Source organism: Plecotus auritus (genome assembly GCF_963455305.1).
Source record: "Plecotus auritus genome assembly, chromosome: 8".
Lineage (NCBI taxonomy): Eukaryota > Metazoa > Chordata > Mammalia > Chiroptera > Vespertilionidae > Plecotus > Plecotus auritus.
The window spans coordinates 55,358,366-55,373,389 of NC_137782.1; the positions used below are offsets into that span (position 1 = coordinate 55,358,366).

The 15,024-nt window shown below is 41.6% G+C and overlaps 1 protein-coding gene across 17 annotated transcripts in view; it reads right to left on the reverse strand.

Moving 5' to 3' along the window:
- Window positions 1-15,024, reverse strand: part of NEDD4L (NEDD4 like E3 ubiquitin protein ligase) — a 321,617-nt gene that overhangs the window by 46,480 nt on the left and 260,113 nt on the right. For 4 of the 17 annotated variants that reach the window (XM_080686861.1, XM_080686860.1, XM_080686852.1 and 1 more), the window contains 7 exons: window positions 13,789-13,921; window positions 12,564-12,743; window positions 9,839-9,913; window positions 8,184-8,243; window positions 2,999-3,130; window positions 2,370-2,489; window positions 1,088-1,285 (listed from right to left, as the gene is read on the reverse strand). In XM_080686861.1, coding sequence (XP_080542987.1) covers window positions 1,088-1,285; window positions 2,370-2,489; window positions 2,999-3,130; window positions 8,184-8,243; window positions 9,839-9,913; window positions 12,564-12,743; window positions 13,789-13,921 — 898 coding nt within the window. The remainder of the gene's footprint in view (window positions 1-1,087; window positions 1,286-2,369; window positions 2,490-2,998; window positions 3,131-8,183; window positions 8,244-9,838; window positions 9,914-12,563; window positions 12,744-13,788; window positions 13,922-15,024) is intronic. The other 13 variants (XM_080686855.1, XM_080686857.1, XM_080686849.1 and 10 more) reach the window with 7 other exon arrangements.

The following is a 15,024-nucleotide window of genomic DNA, read 5'->3' on the forward strand; positions in this document are numbered from 1 at the left end:
CATAGGGACAGGAAGGAAAACAAACCTGCAGCTTCGGAAACAGTCAGAAACAAGAGAACCAATTTCAGTTCAGTCATAGGTCTACACGCAGGGGTCCTCAAACTTTTTAAACAGGGGCCAGTTCACTGTCCCTCAGACCGTTGGAGGGCCGGACTATAGTTTAAAAAAAACAAACTGAACAAATTCCTATGCGCACTGCGGGCCCGGACGAGTTGGCTGCTAAGCAGGATAGGCAGCGGCACCCAGCGGGCCGGATAAATGTCCTCAGCGGGCCGCATGTGGCCCACGGGCCGTAGTTTGAGGACGCCTGGGGGTGTTAGTAGAAAAATGCCCCTGACTCTTTAAAAAACTATGTGCTACATTAAAGAAGCCCACCACTGATTTAGCTAAAACCTGAACAGAGGAGTATAAAGATATGCACAATCACTTTTAATTAATCTCATGTTGTACAAATTCATACAACACATGGATTCTTTCTCAGGCACGACTCCTGAGTCAAATTTGACAAAATGTTCACAACAAAGAACTATCAAATTTACAACCAAAATCCTCAGTATATCTCCTACCCTACAATTAAAGGTGTGAAATGCAGCACAGCAACATAAAACACTAAAGTAAAATACTAAACTGAGGTGGACGAAACAAATGAAAGGAACCAATCAAAGATGGGTGATGTTAATAAAAATGCAGAAAGAAACTGACAAAGAAAAATTATTTTCAGAAAGATCAGAATTCCTATTACACCATCTTGAGAGGTGAAGCAGGAGCATCAATATCCTAGCAATATGGAGCACTGCTTTTCCTCCAAATACAGTCAACTGTCAAAACTACAGCTGTCCAGGAGTGTTCTGGAGAAAAGGCATCCAACCTGGCACCAGCAGCTGGCCCTGACCCTGCACCCATCCATTACCCCTCCCACCAGCCCCTGCGTGCAAGATCTTGAAGCAGGCTGAGAAGACCCTCTGGGGACAAGCTTTGGTGTCAGTGAAATTTCTCTACAAGAATCATGAGTACAGAGTGAGGAAATGAGGGAATGAATGTCAGACCTCACGATGGAAACGGAGCCAAATAAAAGCAGCGACCTTACCCATGTTGTAGTCTTTGTGTTATGGTCAATGAAGAAGGGCCGGCCGTTTGGCGCGATCCTCATTTCCCAGCCCGGTGGCAGGAAGCTCTGTGTGACTTTGTGTTGTGGTTTGGGGGAGTTGTAAGGTGATGGCTGTGGGGACTGTGGATTGGAAAGGGTATCTTTCACAGCCCGACGTATGGGTGAATCCTTGGCACCCTAAGGAATAATAATGAGCATTAGAACTCTTACAGGTGCTAGTCCAGATGTGTCAAAATGTACTTGGGTATCACGAATGTTCCATTTGGAAAGGGACAAGGGGAAGCGCCTAAGAAATCTGTTTCTGTCATTTGTTTACTTTTAAATCAATCAAACTTTAAAGTTTTTCTATTGATTAAACACACAACATTAATTACTTAAAATCACCATCCTTTGATAGCTATTGGATATATGCCAAAAATATTATACTCTACTGAGAATTATGGATGGAGACTTTACAGAGGGTGGAGAAAGACATGCCCCTGCTCTTAATGAGCTCACAGTCTAATGAAGAATGGATTGGCAATTTGCAGAGCTCAAGAAGAAACCCCTGTATCATCGAAGACAACCACCTATACTTGTATGGTTACCATGACATTTATATCAGTTTGGAAGAGAGCTATCATTCATTCCCACTCATCAGCATTTAAGCCCAGGGCACAAAGAGTACCACAGCTACTTCTAAGACATCGTCAAGTTTAGAACTTGAACGTTTGTGCTCTGGCTTCTCCAACTCTCTGATGCGGTGATGTTAAGGTATGGTATTCAGACCACACAAACAGGAGAGCAACGCAGATGCACAGTAATGACTTAGGGGTGCAGATATGCATCAGAAACATGTATGCCCAATCAATGACAGACCCTACAGTCCAAAGGCAAAAAATGGTCAAAGCCACAGCTATCATTTAAAACTTAATACAAGCACTGCTGTCTGAAAGAGTTATTATGCATGTCTAATGAGGTAAGAGGCAAGAAGGGGCGAAACAACAAGAATGGAGAAAGTTCTGAAGAGAGGGGCACACATGTACAGCACAAGTCACTATGGCCTCAGCCCCATGAGAATGAGAATCGGGTGAGAGTCCAAGGATGTGAGCTGGGCACAACAGAGAAGCAGGTAGGGAGGCTGCACAAGAACACCCTTCACCATGAACACAATGATCAGACAGGAAGGTGGCTGCGAAACTGAAGTCCAAGCTAAGAGAAAAGAGAGAATGAGAAGTCACAGGATAGACGTGACCCCAATTACACTGAGTAGCCTTCTCACCTCCAGTGGGGCAGATAAAGTTACTGTTGGCGAACTGAGGCTACGAGGCCGGCGGATCTGAGGCTCGATTAGATGGTTGTTACTGTTTGTGGCAGATCCAGATGCACCATCTTCTGCAAGCTACGTTGGAGCAAAAACAAGTTAGCTTCATGTGAGGATCTCCCTTTGTGTTGGTTGGGAGTGTGGACCCAAACAACAACACAGCCAGCAGTAATGAGAGGTCTGGCCTATTTAAAGCATGGAGGAAATGATTAAACATAATAATGGGGGAGGGGAAGGTTGGGGAAACACATTCAAGGGAAATGAAAATGAATCACTAGCCTGGCATGAAAACGAGCCTCAGGAAAAAAGGGGATGGGGGTTGGTAGAGACAGTACACACTGATATAGGCTCTTACTTTGAAAATATCTTTCACATGACATTTAAAAAATATATCTAGGGATAGAGTGATTTGGGGACCAAATTCTTCCATAGGCATATATTATACTTAAAATAACACATTTTCTTTGTGGAAAAAAATTTCTGAAACATGGGTTCTCGGGACAATACGTAAACAATAGCAGTGTGGAGCTCATGTACATTTCAGCTTCAACTGCCTGCAATTTTCAGTTGTGCGGCGATCTGCATACCTGCATGATAGGCCGAGTCCAAGTGGTGGTTCGATTGTTATGATTGACATAGTATGTACGTCCCTTAGCATCCTTCCTTTCTTCCCAGCCTGAAGGTAGGCCCGGCGTGGTGTGCACGTAGGCCACTGATGGCTGTTTGTGTAAGAAATCATCATTATTTAGTACAGTTGTTTTCTGATCACTTTAATAAAGTAATGTACACCTAGAGAATTGTTTTTTTTCTAGACAAAGCAAGTTAACTCTATTTGTACCCAAAACACTAGTGTCTGGAAAACAGAAGTAGATTTCCAGTAGCTTCAAATCTACTGTGAAATGAACCTCTCTGGAGTCCAAAATCTTACAGAACGCGTTCTTAATGTCCAAAGTCTTAAATGCAATGGCTACTGCTAATGTGCTAAGAGGAAAAAAACAACAATCTGTTTCAGATACTAAATTTTACTGCCAAATTATGTAGAGCTTAAAGGTATTTCAAATTGTCAAATGTCACTGTCTATGAGAGGAATGTCTCGATATAGCTGCCACAGGGATACTCTCCTAGCTTATTCCTAAATTCTTCATCAGCTTAGGGCCCTTACATTGTATCTTCCAGGGGAAAAAGTACACAGAGGGCCTTCTCCAGGAGGTCTGCATACACACCAGTGGCATATAACCAAGAGGACCGACTAGGACACCCCAACTGCCCCAGCTTAGGAAGCCTCCTGGCGAGCAGAGGCTGTATTATCCTGTCTGCCCATGCGGAGCTTGTCTCTTTAAAGGGTGAAGGACGCGCAGGCAGTTTCCGGGTTTAGAAACATGTCCAGTATAGAGTGACTATATTTAGATAGTCCAAATTAGATCGAAAAGGATTCCTGAGACACTTCTGCTGGTAAGCAGCAGCCTGAAAAATGCAGTCAGGTGGAGAACTCTGGAATAGCAAGGATGTTTCAGTGACTCAAGGAGGCACCGAGATGGACATCTGAGGTCAGTGCTGTCTCAGGAGGAAGTCCTGGATGTATGGTTACTGTATATCAGATCTGTCACTGGGGAAGGGGTGCTACTCTAAGTGGGGGGCGAGGGGGGGCAGTTCAAACACAAGAAACCAACCATAGCTATCCAGGATCCCAGGAGAACATAAAAGAAGCAAGAGGCTAAACATTATTTGAGATACAAAAGGAAGCCACATCTTTCTGGGTACTATCTACCCTAATTAGGATCTTTTCACCCTCCAGATGTTTTACCAGCTGTCATTTTCTTGATATTAGGCTGAAAATGTAAATCTCTTGGCCCAGCTTCTCCCTTTGCTCATCCCATCTTTCGTGTTTCCTACCAACAATGCAATGTGCTGTGGCAGAGAGAGTCACATCAGACGATTCCCCAGTCCATTGCATGACCCTGGGTTAACATGATCAAGGATGCTACCACGTCATTGGAGACGTTAGTTAATGAGGCTCCATATTCTACTTCCTGACTTCAACTGCACATTCCAGAGAAAAACTGAGGCCATGGAGCAGCTGCCTCAATGGTTATTTCTAAAACATGTTAAACAGGCAAGGCAACATTATTGGCAACAAAACTTTCTTCTAAAACTACAGCAACTACTTCCTTGACATTTTCCCAGATAAAATCTGAAATACCTCATCATGGTTAATTCCAAGACTCTGATCATAGAACATCCTGGACCTACATGTGGAGATTCCACAAGAGTGGGAGAAACATCAACAGGCAGACCTGATCCTTCCATGGGTACTTAAGTCAGATAAATATATCTACAGCCTGAAGCTCTTTCCTCCCTCCTCCTCTAGCTGTGGTACCAACAGAAAAGAGCTATTGCCAGCCTACTTTTTATCTATAAAAGACCGACTCTGCCAAACCAAGTTAGAACCCAAGTTGTATCCTAAGTTAGTGGTCAATTGTCTGTGTGGCAAAGTACGTGCTATCAACAAGCTTTGACCTACTATTGCTCACATGATGACCAAAAATGCTTTGGCTAAATGAAGTACTGAATGGAATTTGTTGCTTTTCTTGCTCCCTGTTATTTTTGGGGAGAGGCAATGAGATAGGCCCTGAGAAAACTCCGTTCTGGAAACCTTAAGTTTTGCAGTTATAACATCCCTGGAAAGGATATTTGTGGAGGTTCTGATAACTAGAATAGCTTGGCTGTGTCCTGGATAATCTCAGAATTATTTCCAAGGCTGTATGACTTCCAGCACAGTATTCAGCAACGAGGTTATTTTCGTAGTGAATAGGACTAATCAGATTATGGGAAATTAGTAGTGTAGTAGAGAACACTGAATTTGATTAAAATGTTCATTGTACCTTCTTCTACTGAGAACTGAACTGGTAACCCTTAATTTAGTATCATTAAAGAGAGATGGTGCCATAAAAATGTTCTCCTTATAGATTTCTTGACCATGGAGAAGAGCCTGTGATGGTGATTCCACTTGTGACTCAAAACCTCTCACTCACAGCTAGGGAGGGGCAGGACACAGCTTCCATGGACAGACCATGGAAGGGGCTAGCCCTGAGCCAAAATCAGACTTCCACTGCCGTGTGTGTGAATACACATATGCACTCACGTGCATCCCATTCTACCTTGAGAAACAGTTAGACAAGAGACATGTTAAAACCGCTAGTAAGCTTCATTCAACATTTCACAGCTTTTCATCTGAATAGACTATAGTGTTTCATAATGCCAAACAGCCGTTGTGCTACAGCTGCATACTGGCTCCAATTATTTCATTAAAAAAGAGAATCATTTATGTTTAAACTATCAAAGTTCAAATAGGCTTTTCCAGATGACAAATGTTTGGCACTATCACCAATGCCCCAAGATTCCCTCAAACCCTGCCATTCCCATCACCTGTTTATTTTAGGGTCTACACAGCAAAGAGCAAAACGACTGTTCCATCTCAGAGAGGGCTCCTGCTTAGCTCCCTGGAAAGTGTACTTATTTGTGGTAAATGAAAGGACTGTGGTTCTGCAGGTGAGAATCAGGATCTGTTTTTATACTATAGAAATAAAAGCACTGCCAAGGAAAGATAGGCGGACCAGGATGGTTTCATGCAACATGGTGTGCAGGACCAAAACAGGTGGGGCAAGGGGCTGAATGCTCACCAATGTGGGAAGATTATATAAACTGGTGCATTTGCATGACTGAAAATTATGTAATCATTAACATGTCCCAGAGGAATAACAGTAAGTGAAAAATATCAAGTTGCTAAGTGAAATATACATGAGATCCCATTTGTGTGTGTGCGCGCGCACACGTGTGCACACACATTTGTGAGAGCAGAACACAGCTCCAGTGTAAGCATGTACACTTCTGTGTGGGGCTGACAGGGAGAGGGTTGAGAGAGGGTGGAAGAGGGAATGAAGCACGCTAGGAGATGGAACTGGAAAAGAGAAAGTAAAGGGCACTAGTGACAAGGGATAATGATGATGGGAAAGAAACAAATGTGATACTGTCAAACCTACTGAAACTTCGAATGTGGCCATGAAATTAGTTGGCTTATTGCAACCAAAAGATGACCAGGTACATAAAAGCATGAGAGTAGGTAAAACATTTAGGAACTACTCCTACGGCCCAATTCTTCAAAATAAAAAACCAAAACAAACTTGTATTTTTTATTCATTGGTGGGGGAAGGGAGAGTACCGGCAAGAAGAGGGCTGTGGTAATGGCCACGGGAATCGCTCTGACCACGGAGCCCAGCGCTCTCACAACCAGTCTATCCCACCATTTAATATCACAGTGACCACACACTCCAATATTAACAGCAGCTTCCAAGACCAATAAAATGCAAACATGGATGGAAGAGGATGCTCATTAGCACTAAATTCTAAAATTATTTCATGAAATGATCTCATCCACCTTGCAGCTCTACTGCCACAGAAATTTCCAGTGCACAGTAAGCAATGTGCCACTTCATCTGAAGGTTCGTGTCTTCTACTGGAAGCTGAGCTTGGCCTACCCAACACATGACTTTCACAACAATTACTGCGGATCAATAGCTTAAATGAGGCTGATTTTTTGCTGATTGCAAATTTGACTTTCCTGTGTACAATGCTGAGCATTAAATTCTAACAATGTAACTAAATTGTTCATTAAAAATCATCAACATTCTTCAGAAAATCTGCAATTGTATATGTATTTAAAGGTGTTCTCAAGTAATAAGCAAATATAACAAACATAACAAAGGTAAAACAATAAGGAAAATTCTTTATATAGCCATAGCAGCTCTAAGCATAAACTATAAGCTAGCCTGTCTTCAGGGATCAAATAGAAAACAGACAATTAAAGTACATAGTCAAATCCATTATTTAAAATAACGAATAATAACAATAACAGATACTTGGCTTAGAGAAACACCATTATTTCCAAACCTTTCAAACTTATTAAATGTACTCCCTCCCCTCCCATCTTCCAAGTAGTATATAAACATCTGTTCATTCCTATGAGGAGAGTCACTGGTTCAAGCTCATGATACAGAAAATCTAACTCAGTGTTTAAAATGTGGGGCAGAAAACACATAGGAGGTAGCTACTGTGCCCAACTGAACATCCACTTGTGCAACTGCATTCAGTTCCTGTGGCTCTCCTGATTCTCTTCCAACCAATTTCATTTACCCAAGCATTCTAACAAACAGCAAAAGTTTATTGGAAGTGCAAACACTAACGGCAATACATATATATATATATATATATATATATATATATATATATATATAAATTGATTTCAGAGAGGAAGGGAGAGGGAGAGATAAAAACATCAATGATGAGAGAGGGGCCAAAAATATATTCTTAATGGTCAAATTAAATGCACTTAAAGCTTGACAGTCTTTCTGATAAAACTATATGAGACTAGCCAGACTGGTGTGGTTCAGTGGTTGAATATTGACCCATGAACTAGGAGGTCAGAGTCCGATTCCTGATCAGGGCACTTGGATCCCCATTAGGGCATGTGCAGGAGGCAGCCAATCAATGATTCTCTTTCATCGTTGATGTTTCTATTTCTCTCTCCCTCTCCTTTCCTCTCTGAAATCAATAAAAATATATTTTTTAAAAAGAACCATGTGCATCTCTGCAGCACAAAAAAGTTGATATCCTCCCCCCCAAAAGAAGAAGAAAAAAGGAGCATATTCACCATTATACAAAATATTAAACCAACCCACAGTTTTGCTGTTAAAGTCTGATCAAGGGTATCATTACCGTTGGCTCCTCACCACCTGTGACAGTTGACGAACGCGCTCTCCTAGTTGGGGCACTGGGCTGTTAAATGATAATTTACATCAGTGAAAGGCACTTAGGGAGACCACCCGTTGTTTACTGAATCAGGAATCACTGCTGTGGCAGCCAGTGAGGTAGGTGACATGAATCAGAATCCTTGAAACCCTTTCTGTCCAAGTAAAGCTGAGCAATCACTGACGACCAGAGGAACAAGGACCCCGTCAACCTCCCATCCAGAGCCTCAGGCTGCAGCCTCAATTTGGCCGAATAATGAATTGACAACCTCAATGACAATAATGAGATGTCTTGTTCGGAAAAGAAATTGAACACCGCTATGCTTTTGCCCCCACTGTTAAATAATGAGCAGGTTCTTAAATCTGCCACACTCAAAATTCAAGAGGCCACTGGTGATCAGTGAGTTTTCAGCTTTGGAGAGTGTAAGGGAGGAGCTTGGAGGAGTCATCCGTTTCTAGGAAAATAGACTCCTTGGCAAATAAAATTAACATTGATTGTGAAAAGGAGAGGAAGTGCCATTAATTCATCAAGGAAAATCACAGAATCATTAGGCGGAGAATCCCACCAGCCCATCACAGCTGATTGTTGTTGTGGGGGAGTCCTGAACTGAAACCATCCCAGAAAGGACGCTCTTGTCAAGTTTCTTATCAACCAGCACGTTGGATACAAGGCACAAATGAATCCCTTATTTTGACCATTCAGTTGACTAGTGAACTCATTCATTCATTTTGCAAGCATAAAAGATAAAAGCTGGGCAAAAAAATCCTTCTGACTTGTGCAAAGGTGTATACAATAGGGAAGACACTGTGCTTTCAAAATCTGTAAGTGCACTGTCCCCCCATCACACATAATAAAGTATTAGTGCTAAAAATGATTGAGGATTCGTAGTCATAAAAAAGCTGGTTATGGTCAAACATCACATTGAACATGCTAAAATAAAAGCACATAGTTTCTCCCCCCAAAAGAAACAAAGTCGCAACATGTTTCTTATCTTTGACATGTACACCAAACATCTCCCAGGCAGTTCTGGTCTGCCTTCCAATTGGAATATTCATTTTCATTTGTTTCCTATATTACTGAACATTGCCACTCTTCCATATTTGCTGCTAACTATAGAAACTGTGGGAGAGTGGGAACAAGTTGTAGCTAATTCTTTAGCCAGTAGAGCTGCCTTTAAGGAGAAGGTACAGAGGCTGTGTGGGGTTAACGAGGTCATTAGTCATGGAAAGCCTACCTCGCTCCCACCTGGAAGAGTTCTTCCTGTTTAAAAGGATTCAATATGTTCTTAAATACAATCACCAGAGCACAGCTTGAAGGACTAAATTCAGTCTTTTTAAAAATTAGTTATTAATGTATGCTTTTAGTTAAGTGAGCACATCAGAATGGGTATTAATTTGGGTGAAAAACTAAGCAATGGAGTTTTTACCATTTTAGAGACTTTGGTGGCTAAAACAACTCTTTGCATTGGAAATCCACTCTCCTTGGGCAATTTGCTAGGAAATTTGAGTGTCTCATTTATATTGTAAATGGATTTGCACAGGAAAAACTCTTCCTCGGTGCCCCAATGATTTTAAATAAAAGCTGAAAGAACCAACTGAGGAAGGGAAATGCACGTAGGTTACCGGTGGTAGCTGAGCCTGCTCCGCGACCGCATCGGTGACACTGCACGACCTCAACCTCGAGGAGGGCTCCCTCTGCTGAAGGGGAGGAAAGGACACGGAGCATCAAGAAAACATTCTTAGAAAAAGTTTCATTGGCTCACAAAATATACCACTTGGTTCTATTCACATCACTATGATAATGGAAGGCAATTAAATGAAACATCATCTTTTCTGGGTAATGAGAGTAGTCCTTTCAGCAGTCAAGTTTATCTGCAGTTGTTTTCATTCTCAGTGATTTAAGCAGACTGGGGTTTTGATTAGTCCTTAGTTAGAAATAACAGCAAAAAATAAACAAGATCAAAGCATGAAAGGGGATTCAACAGGCCACCATAACACTTTAAGGGTTGCTTGAAAAATGGAAATTGAAAGCTGGAAGTCTTATCATTTGTTTTGGGATGCATCCTATAGGAAGGAATACTGAGATATGATTATTAAACATTTATTGACTACTCGAGGCCCAGCGTGCACGAAACTGTGCACGGTTAGGGTCCCTAGGCCTACCCTGGCCTCCATCGCTGGCCTCTGCCACCCCGCGACGCTACGTAAAGCTCCCCTCCCTGGGACGCTCCACAATGCTCATGGCCCCTCGACTGCTCCTCGAGGCTCCCACTGCTCCTCGAGGCTCCCCCGACCCTGCCACTGCTCTGCGAAACTCCCCTCACCCTGCGACTGCTCCGTGAAACTCGCTGCCGCCTGGTGACTGCTCCGCTAAGCTCACTGCCACCCTGCGAAGCAGCCCGCCGCTGCTCAACCCCCCACTCATGGCGAGTGGCTCGGGGGCGAAGGGGGAACGACCGAGAGGTGCTCCATGCACTTCATGGTGACTGGTTGTCCGTTCAGTCGTGACGGCACCTGGCTCTTTATATATTAGGATTATTATCATTGACAAAGAACCAATTGGATTCTATATCCAGGGAAACTCAAATAAAATTTTGTGCTACTTCTGAAGGGTCAGGTATTTACAATGTTGGCTTCTTAATGGAGTTAAAGTCATACAGATAAGGAATGAGGGGAAATAGTGAGGCTAACCTAGTAAATCAAATGTGTAATGTATAATGTTCCTCTCACTTGTTTGCATTCACCTATGTAGTTTTAAAAAGAGCCTAATAAATCCAATCAGAGAACACAGCAGGTGATACATACAAAAGCCAGGGTCTAATCAGCAACAGGTTCATCTAGGGGTCACGTTTGATATTTTGCAATGATAACTAAAATGCAGTAAGGTCAAAGAAAGACTCTGGGGCAGGGAAGGGGGTGGGGGGACTATCCATGTCTTTCTACAATAGTTGCTGCTATTGTTCTGGAATACAGTGACCCTGAGCAAAACTGGAGAAGAGTCCCATATTCTTCTCTTTCTTAGGCACTTTTATTTAATAGTTGAACCAGACTCAATAATCTTAAAATAATTCTGACATGTGCACTTGGATGTTAAAGGTATTTTATATAGCTTTAATAATTAAATGCAGGAGCTCCTTATACAAATAATTAGAGTTGTCAACTTAATATCAATGCTGAAGAATATTATGATTTTTCACTTGGTACACCAAAGTTATATAATTGCTATAATTATTGCAATACTTCCTTTTATAGGTTTTAAATATATGGCTTCATTGCTTATATTGTTTCCACAGCAACAGTTTTACCAATTCAAATGTCCTATATATGCAAACTCTTTTTTCCCCTGCCTCTTTAGTACTAAATTTTCATCTCAGGGTATTTCTCTTTCTGAAAACCATTCATAGACTTTGAATAAAACCACATTAAAAAATCATTGCATCTCACACAAATTGGGCAATGCTGTCTGTTAAAATAAAAACAATGTAACTGAATAAGGAGCAATTTTGTGAGTATTTACTTGCTTTTACATATCATGCAGTCTCACCCATTTACATTTTATATGACCGCAATAATGACTATTTTTTTTAGATGCCATTTTTAGTGACATCACTCCCATCTTTACTATAGAACATCTTTAAGTTCAATTTCTCAAGAAACTGAGACTGCATTTATTCTTAGTTTAAAGCTCAAGCAGGAATTTTCTATGGGCTTTTTCTGGTATTATCAAACACAGAGTTCTTCATGGCTGCTGCTGCTGCTGCTTCTCATCAAAGCTCAGCCCCATCTAAAAGCTTCTAGAAAGAGTGTCCTTAATTGTTGAGAACCCCAATTCAAATGCTACTACCCTGATGTCAGTGTCTCAATTCCACAACCCTTCTTAAGGACTGGTTTTCTGGGATGTAGATGTTTTCTATCTCCTATTCGAACTTTGTCTTGGATGGGTCCCTTAAAGACTATGCCTACATCTCTGAAATGAGTATGATTTAAGAGGACTGATTGGGAGGCCCAATATCTCCATGTCCCCAATGCAAAAAGCCACCTTTGTGTTGAGAGTACTATGTATGAGCCTTTGGCTAGGAGGAGAAATTCTACATGGTTAAAGCTGATAATTAAAATCATGAACTCTTATTTTCTTGCCTTCTTTTCAAATCAAGAAAGATTCTCACCTGCTTGGCCAATTTTGGTATAGTCCTGCTTCTCCTAGGTTAGGAGGAACTTTGGAAAATGTCAGAATTATCTGGGAGCTAGAAGACCCTTGGTCATTATTTGCATACAAGATTCTTTTAAAGCAACAAAAATATGATAAAGTATTTGCTTAACTTTTCATTCAAACAGGACGATTACTCACAATCAAAGAACTAAACTGCTCCCCATTGGAGTCTGGAGTGATCTGAAGCCTTCTGCTCAGTTCTTCGGACAGCTCTTGAGGGCTGGTCCGAGAGGATGGGGAGGAAGGTGGTGGGAGCAGCGCCAGACTGAGGGAGGAGTCTCCAGTGATAGCCGCTTCTTCTGAAATGGTCTCCCAAGGCTACCAATGGATGAGATGAAGAGGTAAATGCTAGGAAGGAGGAATTCTTTTTCCCACTCCCTAACTATAACCATTATCATAACTATAATTAACATTTACTGAGCACGTAGGAGGCAAACAATCTTCTCAAGAACCACGAGAAAGATATGACTACATCCCTAATTAACAAATGAGGAAACTGAGGCACAGAGGGGGACTTGCTCAAGGAAATAGAGCTACGAAGTGGCAGGACCAGGTCTTGAACCAAGGAAGCCAGGTTCCACAGGCTGTGCTCTTAACCACTTTATAATACCACCTATCTGAGCTGTGACTGACCTCTAGCTCTCGTTACTAAATGCATGTGTTAAAAAATAATCTCAGGAATTCATTGATAATTTCCATGGAGTTCCTTTCATTCTAACTGCTGAGGATTCACAATGAAAACAGCATAGATGCTATAATCTGTAATTAAACAATGGTGTAAAGTACCTTTCAGTAAATTTTTTACAGAATCAATTTGGCTTTTCAAATTTTGATCACTGAAGCATTTTATAAATGATCTTCCTGATATAATACCTTTAATGGATTTCTAGTAAGTAAACAGAGCTGTTAAGGCAGCATGGAAGTTATGATAATTGTTCATTTGTTCTTCAATTCATAATTCCCCCCATCCCAGTAATTTACCATAAATATTTCAGGGGCAAATTATAAACAGTTCTATTCACCCAAATTTGTATTTGTTTGGTAATACATCTCTTTTGTGATGTCAAAAGTATTGAGTAATAGTACTTGGTATCCAAACAAGTTATAGGGCTCACTCAATTGCAATTATGGAGTAAAAAAATCTTAAGATCCCCAAAACGTCATTCTCTTTTGTAATAATATAGATACATGCATTCATCAAACATGTCTTTTATGAGCACTTTCTATATTAATATCTCGATGGTTGTCAATTAGCTATGAGATGATTAGATAGCTTTTATGGAGAAAGGAAATCACAGCATAGAATCAAGTTGGGGACACGGAGAGGAGGGGGTGCAGAGTCTGGGGCAGAGGGACGCAGTACCTCAGGGCCCTCTCCACCCTCGGAGGGCTCGGGCTCCAGGTCCTCGCTGATGTGCCGGCGGGAGCGGAAGCGCCTGTGGGCTGCCTCCTGGTTGATCTGCCGGATGTTGCTCTCTGCCTCGGAGGACACATCCCTGAGGGCAGGGGGTGGAGACAGCAGACCCAATATTGGTAAGTGGCCCCTCAACAAGATTCCAACACTCACCAAGGGCCTGGCACCTACTAAAATGACAGTGCACTTATGTTCAACAAGCTGACAATGAGAATTCTTCCACCATATTTTGGGGGCTTTTAGAGTACAAGTTTAAATGTCAAAATGTTTCTCAGAGAAAACTCACACAGACTCCTTTGATAAGACACCATATTCAGTTGACAAAAATGATGTCACAAGTTAATATTTCAAAATATTTGAAAACATTATTTTAGACTAATTGAAATATAGTATTAATTAGGGGCCCTTGTTACAGATGTTTCCTAAATCATAGGTTTTAAACATTCAAACAAACAAATACTGCATCCCAATAAAGAGCCTGTGGGGCTCCTGAATAGTAAAGAGCTTGCAACTAACAGCCTTGTATGCAAATAAATAGGTGACTCTTGAAATGGTTTAAGTCCTTCCAATAGGTATCTTTACACAATTAATTTTACTGGTAAAGGAGGTAGGATGAAGGTTAGCTTTCATTTAATCCATATTAAAATGATAATTTATTATGAAAATCTGAATTAATGAAGTTTTATTGTATCTGCACATCCAATATACAAACTTTTGAACTCTAACAGAAATATATCCTGCATATTTTATAGTAATACTAGAGGCCTGGTGCACAATATTTGTGCATGGTGGGGGGTGGGGGTGTTGGTGTTTCCCTCAGCCCAGCCTACGCCCTCTCACAGTCCTGGACCCCTCGCTCCTTACAGTCTGCTTGCTCGCTGCTCCTTAGCGCTGCCACGGAGGCAGGAGAGGCTCCTGCCACGGCCGCTGTGCTCGCCAGCTGTGAGCGTGGCTTCTGACTGAGCAGCACTCCCCCTGTGGGAGCGCACTGACCACCAGGGGGCAGCTCCTGCGTTGAGCATCTGCCCCCTGGTGGTAAGTGCACATCATAGTGACTGGTCGTTACGCTGCAACGGTCGCTTAGGCTTTTATTATATAAAGTATAACTAAACTAAAAACAGGACACTAAATGAAGATACCTTCAGAAAAACTGACAATTATGGCCATAAAGAAAATAATTACAAT